Source organism: Trichoplusia ni, chromosome 9 (assembly GCF_003590095.1).
Source record: "Trichoplusia ni isolate ovarian cell line Hi5 chromosome 9, tn1, whole genome shotgun sequence".
Classification (NCBI taxonomy): domain Eukaryota; kingdom Metazoa; phylum Arthropoda; class Insecta; order Lepidoptera; family Noctuidae; genus Trichoplusia; species Trichoplusia ni.
This window is the reverse complement of record NC_039486.1, coordinates 5421002-5436769: the sequence shown is the minus strand read 5'-3', so window position 1 is coordinate 5436769 and position 15768 is coordinate 5421002. Positions and strand designations below refer to the sequence as shown.

At 35.8% G+C, this 15768-nt stretch overlaps 1 protein-coding gene across 5 annotated transcripts in view; it reads left to right on the top strand.

The window, feature by feature from the left end:
• The first annotated feature begins 14713 nt into the window (after window positions 1-14713).
• Window positions 14714-15768, top strand: part of LOC113497120 (dachshund homolog 2) — a 128619-nt gene continuing 127564 nt past the window's right edge. For all 5 annotated transcript variants that reach the window (XM_026876510.1, XM_026876509.1, XM_026876508.1 and 2 more), the window contains exon 1: window positions 14714-15306. In XM_026876510.1, coding sequence (XP_026732311.1) covers window positions 14741-15306 — 566 coding nt within the window. In that variant the 5' untranslated portion in view covers window positions 14714-14740. The remainder of the gene's footprint in view (window positions 15307-15768) is intronic.

Genomic DNA, 15768 nt, shown 5'->3' with positions numbered 1-15768 from the left:
GGAAACAAAACGTTGTTGAAATCAAAGAACCACTGCTGATCAAAATATCAGCTATGATTCCAACACGGATGTCGCACACAGATACCTCGCAGTTTATTACCACATCATCGATTGTATGAATACATTATAAGCTATTTGGAAAGCTTATTTGGATACGTTACACGCACCACCCGTTAGCCTATCCAATGGTAACATTTATCATCGGAATCCTATAAAAAGTAAACCGGAACTAATCCGTGAACCCCACCAGTCACCCTCCCCTAATCTGCATACGCCAAGAAAATAATTTCACGCCCTAACCACACCGAGATGCTGCCCTATTGTTGAGATTTTATGAATAATTTTGATACGCGGGTGTTTGTTGTGTGATACACTGAGAAGCTGATAAGCCACAATAAAACTGTCGTGTTTCGGGTACTGTGTTTTTCTCGTAAGTACGTGTAAAGGTATAGTGTATTAAAATTTTAGATTAACGTACAGACAAATATTTATTTTTATTGAAATGAAACTACTTTTACGGATTTTATCGCGGTTTAATTTTAGATTTTAGTTCTCGACGTTTCGAAACCTTTGCAGGTATCATGGTCACGGGCAGACTAAACCGCGATAAAATCCGTAAAAGTAGTTTCATTTTAATTCGCGTAAACCTAAGAATCCACTATTTATTTTTCATTTGAGTATACTGTTCCAAATACGCAAATATGTTATTATAATTTTTTTATAAAGTTTGGAACTGAAAAGTTGAAGGAAAACCAGTGGAAAAAGCGTGAAATCAAATATGCAAATCTTTTTTCTTCTATTATCTTCATGAGATGATTCCATTGTTCCGGCAATTAAACTGCAACAGAGCGGTACGAATAAGCTTAGAAACTTGGGTGGTTGTCATGATTTAATTGCTCTATTCTCACGATTTGATGCTTATAAATTCAGCGTCCTTAGAAGATGTTTCCATTTTGATTTTGATCTGAATATATTTTACGATATCAACACGTACACAACAAGGCAGGCTATAATGTGACATCGCGGCGACATAAAGAGCGCAATGTGTCTAGTCGACGGCTCGATCGACGTTATTGATACACGGAAAAGATTTCTCTTTGATAGTTGCGGTCGTGCGTTTTGACGCCTCGCGTCTTTAGCTAGTGTTGTACGAAAATTGTACCGATATTGTTGGAACTATTGAAAAAAAAAGTTTTTTTATATATATATTTTTCATGTGTTTTCCTCATGGGAAGGTTTCTTTCAATTGAGAATTCTAGCTTCAGTACTTTCCATGAGTGAATTTTCATTTTGTTAACTTTTCGTTCTAATTATTCACAATTTGACTATTGTAATGTTTTTAAACAGAAAAAGACATCGTTGAAATGTTCGTGTTCATTCATTAGTGTAGATAACAGCTATCTCGAAAATATTTATTCGAGAGTTAATTTACAGAAAATGATAAAAAAATATATAGTTTATTTTTATATTAAAAGAAGAAACCTGCTTTATATCGTGTTTCGGTTGGATGTATCGGCACAGCACTAAGCCCACTATAAGACTGCGTAACGTTCCCTACGCAGCGCCACATTTATTGATGGACTTTGGAAGTTTTCAATATTATGGCTACTTTACATATCATATGGAGAGTTTTATTACGATTTCGCATTTGCCGCCTGATGGGAAAAACGATTTCACCATCGGCATCGTTCCGAAATAGAGGGTTTGTTTTTCTGGACTTTGTTTTATCACTTCCCTAAATTGATATCGAACTAAAATAATTTCGAGCATCTTAATTTTCTGCCACTATTTCAGCACTTTACAATATTGTAGCCATATTTTTAACATCTCCATATCGCTGGACGTTTATTCCCGCTATTTTTTCGCCATCTAAACCTCTGCGGCAACCGTATGTCATTTTTATGTGGCCACTTTTCGACATTATATTCCTTTCTATTGTGGCAAAGGTGCTCATAGGGATAAGGGCCTTAATATACGATTATCGGTGGCACTCACTATTGTGCTTGACCTATTCTTTGAGTTATTGCCCTTATCGACAATGATAGCTCAATTGTGAGATTCTTATAAGGTTTAAGTATAAAATAAAGTATCTTGATAGATTCCAACAGAAAGGAAAGTCTCCAGAGACTAATAACTTTTGTTGATTACACTTTTGTACAAAAATTATGTCGTCTTACTTAACTGTGCGGAAAAGTTATAGAAGTATATCATCAGGGTCAAGTTCTATTATAACAGGACGTCAACAGCCCAACTTTTAGCGCTAAGACCAAACCATCAAGAGCAGTGCGGAGACAAAAACACAGAGAATCGGCCATTACGAACAAGCAAGTCGCAACTTCTTAAAACATCCTTATCCAAAGAACACATAAAAAGCAGACATCGTTTTTCTTTTAAAAAACTCTCTCATTTGCCTATCAATAGTGGTTGAGGCAGATCTGACCGTAATAAATGTCATACTTTATGGCACTTAGGAAAAAATGCAAGGGAGCCATTTTACATTTTAGCCGGTGACCGGGGATCGCTATGTCGAATTACGCATTTCGAGTAGCCATTTCCTTAGGGAATTTAAAATATTTTTTGTTTGGAAACATTTGGGTTTTGTTGTTGATTTACGATGTTTATACGATATTTGTTGATGTGCTTGCGGCTGTGAGAATAGAACAAATTTCTTTATTCAGGACTAGGTTGGATTGACTTTTTGAATTTAAAAAGCCGCCCTAAACATATTGTTTAGGAAAATTCAATTGTGTCGCTACTTCAAGAAGATAGTTTAGCATTTGTTTCTTTCAACTCGCGAACATGAATGCTCTTTCTAAATAATCAAACGAAATATATTACTTTTAATTGCATATCTATTTATTCAACAGTAGATGCTGAAGGGTTCAGATGCGCTAACCTGCAATCGGATTATATGTTTGAACTAACTCGTGGAACTATAGCGGCATCGCATCAGATTAGGCGCTACCATTGTTCCTCTAATGAGATTATTCACGTATGATGCAAAATACCGCTGTTAAGCGCCCAAATTCACTAAAATGCACCAAAGCTCGGCCTGAATAACGTTAAATTAGAATCTGTGAGATATTCATGAAGTTTGACCAAAGTACCGATACTAAGGTGTTATGTTTTAGGTACCTATTTGTTAAATAATAAACAACCAAATATCTTATTCGGTACTTTTCTAATTCTTCGACTAAAATTATAGAAATAAAAAGTGTTTAACGCTACGTTACCTACCTAAAATAGACTCTTTTACTATTTAAATCGCAATAAGCGCGAATTACAAAACGAAATCCCGATTTTCAATTTTATATTTAAAAGCAGTCCATATAACCACTAGGTATACACAGATGTTCAAGCCAACTGCATGTGATCAATCAAAGATTTAAGCCTCCCTTTGACCAAATAACGAAAGTGTTGCAAAAATTTAAATTAAATCTGAGCGAGACGTGTTTATCTGTGAAGCACCCGCATTATAACACTGGATAACGGTGTAGAAATTCATTTAAAGGTATATTGTGCTAAAATAGAATTGAAAAACAAAATGGTCAATTTTAAAAATGTTCCTTTCCACCGTTTTTTAAATGTTAATCTTGGCATTTCTTATCTAACTTTAAAGGTATTTTCAGAAACCAATTGTTTTAAATAGAATTATATTTATGAAAGAAATGAAATAAATAGTTTTGTACTAGGTATACCTTCTGCCTAAGTGCGATTTTGATTTTCGACCGACGACTTCAATATTACAAAGGCCTCAATTACTGTGTATGATATGAATTAAAAATTAGTTAAGGCTGTATTAAGTAAAATTCCATTGGATACTCGTACACACTTACTAGTTCCTTTGGCATAAAAGATTGCAATCTACTACAAGACGGCAGCTAGCCATCGCCTGCTAGGACCGCATTAAACCATGTGTTCCCAGTAGTCGACTCTTAGTTACAACAATTATGCCTACTTAGACTCGCTACAGTATTTGGGAGGGACCCTGACTGCGAAATGTAAACTAAATAACATATTCAGTAATATTTTTTTAAAAGGTTACCTACCGTATGTGCCTTCCCTCTGCATGTCATTTTATTATTATTTTTTATACAATTCAAGAGTTTTGTATTGTTAGAAAAAGAAAGCATTTTCAGTATTTTTATTATTTAGATTTGAATATTTTGAATATGTACATTGTACGTGTAACTATACACTGCTAAACACACAGTTTAGAATAAGTCGTATTAGGTTTTAGACCCGCTCTACCTTTAAGTTTGCTTTATATTTTTCTCTAACCCCCGTAGAAAGCAAAGTCGACAAAAGGTGGAATCATAGATGACACTTATTGGCAAGGGGTTTGATGGATTGACGGATGGCCCATTGTAATGAATCTTTTTACAATTCAGTTACGGTCGAGAGTGGATTCATAGTACACTTTCAATTTAGTATCGTGCACTAAAAAGTATTTGAAAAGAAAATAATCAAAATGTGACAGGGCTTTTTACCAAATTATAAATGATCACTGATATATTTAGAAATATTTTTTAATATTTAATACTTTCCCAATTTCGACCATTCCGTTTTAACCAAAAATATGATTACGAAACGTCTTTTAAAATAATTTCTGTACTAACAAGCGTTTTTTAGGAGAAAAACAATACAGCTAAAATTTTCTTTCAAAGTTCACTCATATTTACTTCAAAGTAAATGATGTAAACCACCATATTTTCTGAACACATCTTACTTGCGATTCGGTTAAGCTTTTGATCATTGAATTACGTATTGGAGCATCTTGAAATTTAAGTAGACGAGTTGAGCAGAGCGTCAGATTACGGTGGCACAATATTTGCGGGTGGCGAGTGCGTGTGCCCGATAAAAATATTCTATTTATTACGAGCCACCGCGGAGGTACATTCAAAGCGCGTCACGCGTTGACATCCAACTTCTCGGCTTTTCCAAACACGTACGCCTGTCTAGGGTTGAACTGTCACTGATTTATTACCCCGCTTCCTGTGTTTAATACTAATTTACAGTGGCTTTTTTGTTTTCTCTCATCTTGTGTGGTAAAGTTGGTTTGTAATCAATTCAGTAATGCCTTTGTCCTTTTCCGGATACAATTTTTGTTGAGTAAAATGTTGAATTCTTTGGGCTAAGCCTTCAATTTAAGAAAAACATTTGTTGTTATTAATCGTTATAAAATAAGCAAAATGGCAAAGCTTAAATTAAGGACTGTTGAGAAACAGTTTCTTGGCTGCAAAACTTGAAATTCAGTTGTACTTAATTTCTATATTTTTACATCATAAAGTACGATGATTTTTAACGCTTTTCGGGCAGTTGTCAACCCTGTATCATATTTCGCGGAATCACGCGCCCGCCCTCCCCTGTCAGTACGTACCTATACAGTCAATACGTGCGAGTGGGAATAATTTTTCATCTATTCCCATTAAATCTGACGTCAACGCCGATATCAGCTATCAGTTCTATCATTTATGTCATACTAAAATCATTATTTGATTTAATGTTATTTTAGTCCACATCCTATGTTTATGTACCTATTTTACTTTAATAGGATTTATAAACTGAAAGGAAGAAGTTGAATACCACTCGTTTCAACATGGACACATTTTATCCAGCTCCAGGCGACACAAAAATAAGTAGAACATAAAGTACACAAAGCCACAAAAAAATCTAGTGTGCAACTTAAAAAAATGTGCACGGCACTATTCAGCGTAAAAAGTATCATTCATACTGCACTGCGGTCAGCGCCGACTAAGCCGCCTCGCAAAGTCAAAAGAGCTTTGACTTCAAAGCGTTGGGGAATAACTGGCAACACCAAGAGAATGCAAAATAAACTGGCAACACTAAGGTAAGAGTGCAAAATAAATGCAGCAACAGCACATTACACAGCCATTGAATCAAAAGACAGACGGAGCGTGAAGTGATGAAAACTGGAAAAATAATAAAGTTGCCCCTTACGAGTGTGTGCGAGGGACGACTATTCTGGGATCTTGAGGCGCAGATGAGCGCAAGCTGCGTCACGCCAGGCGATCAGGTCACCTGTATCTACTTACACACGAGTAATACTTGCCATTAGAGATACTTTAGAAAATTCTTAGTTTAGTCAAGAATTTAATTAGACAGCAATATTAAACTTTAATCTTTTCCGGTACGGAAAAAATTGAAGCGAAAATAACTTAGTAGGTACCTATGTAATTAAATACCCATATGAAAACATATAAAATACAATTCGGTTCCAAGCCGATGGTGAGCTATGAAGGAAAACTTTAAAAAGCAATTATCTTGGCAACTTTCTTCTGAAAACTTAAATACTACAAAATCAAGATGAACTACCTGCTCTCAACTGAATAATGACTCGGTGTGTTGTTTACGTCTAGGTGTTCGTGCAAACCGTAGCCGTGTCAATATTGGCAGGCACTCGTAGGGAGAGACGTATGATTTTTACATCAAAAGCAACACAGACTCAAAGCAGACCAGAGAGAATTTACATTTGATGAGTAAGAGGTGTTCTAACGTTTTTGTTTCTCACCCTGGTAATAGCTTTTGTAAGGCTTAGTCAACATGAAGGTGTTCCTTCCACACCAAAGGGTATATCTTTTTTATACGAGTTTTCTTACCTAAGATTTTTCGATTTAGGTTGAAAACTGAACTGTCTAAACTGTCTAAATTTGAAAACTGTCTAAATTTTCAGATAATACCACATTTAAAAAACTTTTCTGTGTACTAAGTCTGTATTCATAACATTCTATATAAGCACTTTAATACCTTTAACCTCCCCACAAAGTACAGCATCGTCCAAACCAAATTAGTGAAAACATAAATTATAGAAAGCGCAGCGGTGGCACTGCGACACCTTGCATTGTGAACAAATTTAATTTCCTAGTTGGAGAGCGGCTAAATTCATGAAACCGGGTCCCGACGAGCAGGGGTCGCGTACCTATCGGTTGCATTATTTACTGCACTTACACTCGTGTGGTGAAAATCAATGTAATTAATTGGTTTATGGGCTGCGGTTTTATCGTTGTCCAACTAACTCATTCGTGTTTAGGCAATGAGCTGGTTATCACTAATAAGTAATAACGTTGTTGAGGTATCTGTTTATATTCAGGTAAATGCATCATAAATTTTGTACCTGCAAGTACTTGTGGTTTTTGCCATTTCAGCCATTTAAAATTTAAAATCTAAATCGTCAATTAAGTTCAGTGATCATATTAGATACAGTTGCTCTACACTTAATACAATAGTACTTGTACTAGTATATTTTGATATCAATTTGAAGCCACACACAAATGATGTGCTGTAAAAAAAACGCTAAAATAATTGGAACGTAGAGTCAACCATTAAAATTAACTGCAGCATTCGATATAATAATAATAACTGCAAAAATTTTCACGTTTCACAGCGGGGATTACAGTTGTTAGCCGTCGCATCCCAAAGTTACGGCTTTAATATAAAAATAAAGTTTAACGAGTGTGCGCAGTCTGTTGCAGCTTCCCAATGTTGAGCTCGATTTATTGCTCGGCAACGACCATTTGTTTCCGATACTTTTTGTAGGCTAATCCCCCTCTATCTCTTCATTTTTTTCCACAAAAATTGTACTGACCGCTTTTACAATTAACTCGCTTTGATTGTTGTAGGGTGTGTGTTGTGATCGTTAGTGGTGAGTGGAACGCCTGATGGAATTGCGTGAGCAACGTGGAGAGTGTTAAGGTTTTTGCTCTACGTTTTGTGTTTAACTGGATATTTCAATCTGAGTGTGTTAATTTTCAGTTCTGTTTCTAGTCTCACTTGTGCTTAAATAAACGCTATTTGAGTTGAAGAAAGTAAGTCACTACTTACCTATTATTGGCTTTACTATTTAGATGTAGTTTTTAAAGTATAATAGGTACACCTTAATAAATTCACAAGACAATTTATTTAAAATGATGTCTTTTGCGAACGCTACATACGTAGAGTCGATTTATTATACCCACCTTACCGCTTTGGTTCCAGAACATTAAGATGTACGTTGCGACTTAACGACACTAGGTGGCGTTAGGAGTTACGATTCCTTGTTTATAGAGGTGCAAAAATCTCTCTTACCGGCAATCATGTTTTCTGTAGATTCTTTTAGACAGAAGAAGTTACGACTGTTTAGAGGACTAGAGTTTCTTATAACGTTCTTATGCTTGAAGGTTACTAAAGTTATTCCGAACACAAATATTTTGAAATAATTTGTGTCAATTATGAATGGGCTGTGCACGTATTTTGGGAGGACAAGTACAAAAAATTAACTAGCTTATATTTATTCCTCGCTTAATTTGAGTGGTTTATATGTTGACTTCAGTACTGTAGATGTATATAGGCACATAATATGACGGTGTATAAGGTAATTAATTAAAGTATTAACACCTTGAAGTAGTATTATTATGTTGTTTAATCCCAGTATAGTGGAGATAAGAAGTGGCTATGAGCTGCTAATTTGTTTGTCTGTTGATAATGAGAACTAGAGATTATCTGGCAGGTTAAAATATTCCACGTTTCATACGTAATTACTGTTTGCCTAGGATCAACACTACGATCTTGATTTGACTCAAAGATTTCGTTAATCGAAAATAAAATTTCATTCTTGTTTGCATTCAACAAAGATGAACGATGATGAATATGTGCGATAGAAACAAACTCGTTACGAAATAGAGTAGTATGTAGGTCATTAGCAACTAAGTTATAAATTATAGATAAACTTATTACAAGGTATAGTAATTTTAGGTAAATGTTAAAGAATGCAAACAAGTTAAGTTTTAATTTTAGAGTTTCGTCGAAATACCAAAAGGTAATAAAAATTCCCACAAAGGAGTGACATATTTGAGAGATGTAGGATAAAATGGGTGGAACCACACTTTAGAAATGTAGGGGGCACAAAGAGTGAGGCACGGCGAATGCGGTGTAGCCTTGTGTGCGGAGCCGGCCACAGGTATGCGCTCGCACTCGCCTCGGGTGCGACCCCTTGTAAAAGGCCTCGTCTAAAATATGAAACCATGAAAAAAGATCGCTGGACGTGAAGCTCACGCTTCTAACGTTCGATTGAAACGACACCTATCACTGGACGTAGTTTTCTTCTGTTCTGAGTGACGGTGGTCAGATTTTGTTAGTTCAAGTCTTTTTGTATCAATGTGTTTGCTAAATAAATGTATCAACACATTTTTGCTGCCTGTATACATCATCTACTCTTTCTCAACTGTAATATAATGAGAACTTATAAAGTTACGACTTTAACAGCATTCATTCATATTCATTTTATTATTACGGGCCATCAGACTGTACGAAAGATTATGTTCCTACATAATGATTTCACCTTAAGAGTGAGTGGCAAGCATTTTGTGTTCACCTTAACACAAAAAGCATTTTAATACGACAATTTTCAAGCTGTTTTGTACAACCCAGTGTTTCAGTGGGTAAATATAGATAACATTGTTCTTTGTTTCCAACGCCCACTGGTGACATCTCATTATCTTTGATATATGATTGATAATCTGTGAAAAATATACTTTTTCCTCTACTTATGTTCAGAAGATATGGCGGCAAGACGGTTTTATAATTACCTATGTGTTTATGAGAACGGAGTTTTGTTTTTTGTTTGTATTTAAGTTGAAGTTTATTTCTTCTGTTATTTTCCGATTGAGATATTTAATGCATTGTACAATACCTTTCAGAGTTTCGTAGCAAGTTGCAGTGCAAATGAACAAAATTAACAAATAAACTGTAGGTAACTGCTGCGTAACTACTAAGTATGGGTGTATAGTCGTTTCGCACCGTGACCGATTCGAACCGCGGTATGAATCGCCCAAGAGCTCTTTTTGAATGTGTCCTTTCGCACCGCGGTTCGAATCGCCCAAGAACTTTTGGTAATGGGTTGATTCGGACCACAATATAGGGAAAAAACATTTCTAATTTTGGATAGGTGAAGTCGGACAGAAGAGATGTAGTTTTTATTGTACATTTCGTACAGTACAACCAGGCACAAAATGATAAAAGATATCGTATGATGTTGATCAAACTGTGATTTTAAACTATTACCGTCTAACAAAAAAAAAATATAGCTAATATTAATATACACTTGTTATACCATTTGATTGTACATATTTAACTAGTTATAAGTAAATTACAATGTAAATCATAATCTGTGATAAGCAAGTCTGCTTTAGGCTAATTATGTTGATGAAACTGACTGTACATATATTAAACATGATTTTTAAATCGCATATTTTTTTACACTTACCACTTTTCTAATCGTCTGTCCAAATGATTAGAAATCTTTAATTATTTCTATGAGTTGAAATCAAGATACACGATATGATTATTAAGTACTTTCGCTCAGTGGTCCGAATCGACCCATTCCAAAATATACCTTGGGCTATTCGCACCGCTGCAACTACTGTGGTGTGAATCGACCTATTCAAAAATAGTACTTGGGCGATTCGGACCGCGGTTCGAATAACTCGTGGTGCGAAACGCCCCAAGACCCCTAAGTATAGATTCGGAGTATCTACATAGGTACCTGCTTAAACTCAAATGATGATATCAGAAACGAGTTTTTCTTTATAGACCCTGCTTTATAAATACTTTATTTGTGACTCACTAATAAGTAGGTATGTACTTGCTTGTATTTCCAATAAGTTTTTTCTTTTGATAAATACAATTCCTATATTAAATAATAACTTCAATAGTCTCATTTAAGTTTAAGATGATCGTTGCATTAGCGTTTCGTGTAACATACAAATTTCGACTTTACATGATTTGAAATTAATATCTAAGTACATTCCATTTCGTGACCCATCAAGGTTAAACATTACTGAAAAAACTCTACTTTTTTCAGTAATGTTTAAATTCCTGCAGATATCAGTTAGTGTATTAGTGACCGTGATTCTTATAGCAGGAGGTACGTAGCAATATATACCTTCTGGTCTATTTGGCTACATAAAATTATATTCATTAAAGCTGATCACGTATCTGTTGTTTGATAAATTAAACCTATAAAATAAAACTTAACGGCGATGAGTAATTAATGTAAAAACAGTATATTACGGTACATATTATTAAGAAAACTGGTTTTCCAATTCAATTATTTTCACTGTTGGTTTTAATTTAATATGGAATCAGATGTTTTTGACCATGCATTAACAGCACATCATGATACTTTGTAAGTTTTTACCTAATTTTTGTATTTACTCAAGGTGGTGCCAGCGATATAATAATTCGCCGATACTTACTTCAATTTACTTTTATAATAATTGGCATTGGTAATGCAAAGTCACTTCCCAGCAAAATAGATTATAATAAGGGAATAATAGTAGTAAGATATATAATACGTGAAATTTAATTAAATTACAGACTTAAAATTGTGCTTATGATGAACTAGTGAATGACCAGTTTATAATAAACATTGCTTTATACATAGAATTGTTCTATACAACAAAGTTCTCACATTGATTGGATAAATGAGAGAAAATTGTGACATTAAATGTGTCGCTATAAACTACAAAATGGGGAACTCTACATTCAAAAAGTACAAACATTTTATAAAGAACAGTGTTTTCAATTCAAAAAACCCAGACTAGTAACATTTAAATTAAGAATCCTCACAGTTTTTTTTTCTCAGTAGTTACGCACATAGCATCTACAAATATGAGAACGTCACTAGAAACAGTTGAAGATCTACCCTGAATAAATGTATCTTATAATTAAACATGTTACATTTAGAACTACTTTAATTTACTTAATCCTCATAATAAGTATTCATGATGTACGTTGAAGTCAATCTATTACGGATCATTAAATACAAAGCTTGCTATAAACTACTTTTTATCTTTTCATAATTATAATTAAATAACATCGAGGTGGTCTCAATGATTTAACACCTGCCCTCTTATCAATCAGAGTTTTTATTTCCGTTTATGCATAATTTCATTAAACTATTTTGGATTAAATTATTTCATGGAAAAGAACTTCAAAGAGAATTAAATGTAAACACTTAAAAACATATGAGGTCGTTCTCATATTTCAGGTTATCTCAGTAGAGAAATAAAATGACGAAATGTCGAGTTTATTTAATAAGAAAGACAAAAATCTTACAAGAATTATATACCTTACTTGGAATTAATATTAGTCAATCACTAATTAGTAAAATTAATTCTAACTAGAATTCGTTTTTTTTTACATGTCTGCCAAGAAATTTGATCTTCTTTATACCAATATACTTCAAGAAATACTTATCAAAGTTGTTGTTGATTCAGAACTTACCTCCAATATTGGGACTTTGGGATGAGGTGAATCGATTTTGACGTAATTCATACACGACCAGTGCGTCAGCATTCCAAAAAAGAAGTTTTAAAAATTCGTTCATTAACGTCGAAGTATTCGAGTAAGATACATAAAAAGTACAATCGAATTAAGAACCTCCTTCGTTTTTTCATGTCAGGTGAAGAATTTGCTACCTCTACACCGTGTGGTTCATTCAGTAATATATGGAGGTCGATTCAGTTTCATGTTTTTTTTTTATTTGAACTCAATCAGTACATCAAGCTGAGCAAATCTTGTAAGTAAGCATCTATCAGACACTATGAACTAACAAATTGATTTTTAGTATTGTCGTAGAATAGGAACTCTTGTTTTGGACAATGTGAAAATGAATGTGATATTTCCTGTGTGTGTCTGATCCTGATTCGTTGTCAAATCGAATAGATATGTGTCAGCGCACTACTTACGCATACCTATATAATTAAATAATTGAACTCTTCATTATATAAGTTTCTAGAATTTATCTGCAATAATTCTTAGCATTTAAAAAAAACACAGCCGTTCTTGCCTGAACTTAAGTTTGAAGGCTGTGTGAACGCTACAGTCTATAGCTATTCAAGACTCAGAACTTAAGGCGTCTAGAAACTGTTAACAATAGTCCCCAACCCATTACTCAAAAACAAATACTCAAGTTCAACACAAACAAAACACTCAATACATTGAAAAATGTCTATAGTACCCTTCACGTACCTATATGTTGATTTTGATACCAATATTATAAAGAATAATCATTGAAAAACATCCTGAACAAAGAACTTGGGAAACAAACTTATTTGTATCTCGTCCCCAATAAGTTATAGCTCTTATTTCTTTACTATAAGGGTGGTTTCCCCTTGTGATTGTGTTTTGTAAGTGTACTTGTTACGGATGTATAGGAGACGGAACGTATTGAAGTGGCTTTCGGGTGTTTCGCGAAGTTGTCGTTCGTTGAAATCGCTATTGTTTTAACACTTTCAACCCCTTGTATTGTAGGTATTGTAATAAGATTGAAAATTATGCACATAAGTAGCCAGACCCTTAGAATGTATGTATTTCCTTAGTCAACCATTCGCCCATTTAGCAAAGACATTAAAAGGATTTTTTATAGTGTTCAATTTATAGAATTCTTAATATAAAAAATATCTACCTATATGGTAAAACAGAGTAGGTATGTACGGTATGAAATCGAATATGAGAGTCCCATTGCCTAAGCCTAGTTTCTGTGCTACTGAGCCAATAGGGTATGACGTAATCACAAACATTATGGCCGTGAGATAACTCCTTACTGAAAAAGAAAAATCTTTGCTACATAGTTTCTGAGAAATACTTGAGTTTTAATTTAAGTAGGTTGATATGTTTTATAAAATATCATGTACTCAGGTACACATCTAATTATATCATTTATACTGCAGTTTACTATTTACAATGTCAAACTTATTCTTCATTTAATTAAATTTACAGTTATACAAGTTTGCCTGTGTCGTTCCTACATGAAAATTTTCTGGTGAAGTTGACTCTACATTTTTTATAAACTGACTTAAAATGTAGGTTACAGTGATCATGGTGGGAAAGGTATCCAAGTTCTCATTGTTATTTTCTATTTATCTGGATTTACGTCATTTGAGTAGGTATAAATAAATGTAAAAATAGTAAATGTAAAAAAAATAATATTTGTACTGCTCAAGTAAGCAGAAGCAACTCTACAAAAGAAAGGATTTTTAAAACTTTAAAAATGTTCTGCTAAAATTCTACATGAATTACGATCATATAATTTTATTATGTACCTACTACAATAAACTTATGCAATTGATAGATGTAAAAATGTTACCCCTTAATCTTATAAACATTGTTGAACTTTCTACAACCAGAAAAAAGTATCATCGAACAGCAACACCGGTATTTTAATTAATATACCTACCTTTTTTCTTAAAAATATTGATTGCTGTCTCAAGAATAAATAATTAATAATTCTGGGTAAAGTAGAATTGCTATTCTTTTTCCTTTTAATTAAGGTGTGTAATTAAACAAGAATATGATAAGAGTAGCATTAGTATTTATTATAAGTGGTGTGCGAGCGGCGAGTGCGGCGTCTAGGCTCATATTGATTGCCGATGACATTGTTATCAATACACCCCCGCGGCCGGCGGCGCGACGCGACCGACACACACAACACCCAAAAGAAACAGAAACGTTTCTTCGCGCGTTTGTAACGCAACGCAACGAAAAAAGAGGCGGAGACTCCGCGGCAGCGTCGCCGGCCAATCCCGCGCGAGGTGCAGCCGCAGCGGACCAATGGCGCGCCGCGGCCGGGGCGGGCGCGCGCACGCGGCCGCGCCCTCGTTTCGCTCCGGCTTTTTATTTATTGTTGCGCGGAACAGCGCGCGCGACGGGTGTGTGATGCGTGTGTAGTCATTGTTCGAGCATGGAGTCCGCCGTGGACTCAGCGTCGACCGCGAGCGAGGTGTCCGGCTCCTCCGGGGGCTCGCCAAGGGTGAAGGCGGCGTCGCCGGCGCGCGGGCTGAGCCCGCCGCAGCTGCTGGCGCCGCGGCTGCCACTGCCGCCGCCCGGCCTGGGCCTGCTGGGCTCGCTGCAGATGATGCACCACTCGCCGCTCGAGCTGATGGCGGCCGCTCACCACCACGGCCCGCCACGCTACGGCAGCCCGCCGCCCATCTCAACCTCCGACCCCTCTGCTAACGAGTGCAAGCTGGTGGACTACCGCGGACAGAAAGTGGCCGCCTTCATCATCCAGGGTGACACCATGCTCTGCCTGCCGCAGGCTTTCGAACTGTTCCTCAAGCACCTGGTGGGCGGGCTGCACACAGTGTACACGAAGCTTAAGAGACTGGACATAGTGCCGCTGGTGTGCAATGTGGAACAGGTGCGCATCCTGCGTGGGCTGGGCGCCATCCAGCCGGGAGTGAACCGCTGCAAGCTGCTGTCCTGCAAGGACTTCGACGTGCTGTACCGGGACTGCACCACGGCAAGGTACGTGTTACACGACACCCTCTCACTCAGACCGCTCTCCTACCACCACTCCTGCAACACTCACGGTAGGAAGGTACGTGTCTAGCTCTACGATTTACAGATTTGTTTCCTTACTGTGTCTGCCTATTTTATTTATTTTTAGGTTACGTTTATGTTATTTTTGTGAGCCCTGTACCCACAATCCTAATTTGACCTATTACGATCTGCAAGAATTATAGCTATTAAACATTTTAAATTGTAATCTATAGTTAAATAGTTTTGATACTTTTGTAGGCAATTATAATTTTTTTATTTAACTTTTATACGGAATTATAAATGTTGCAGGCGGTTCAGCTTACATAGGCCTAATAAGGAGTTATATCTGGGAAAAATGTATGAGCTTGTATTTAATTCAGCAAATAATTAATTGTATTAAGGGAGAGAAACACCTAGGAAGTGTCATCAAGGTCGTCAGCGTAGAAT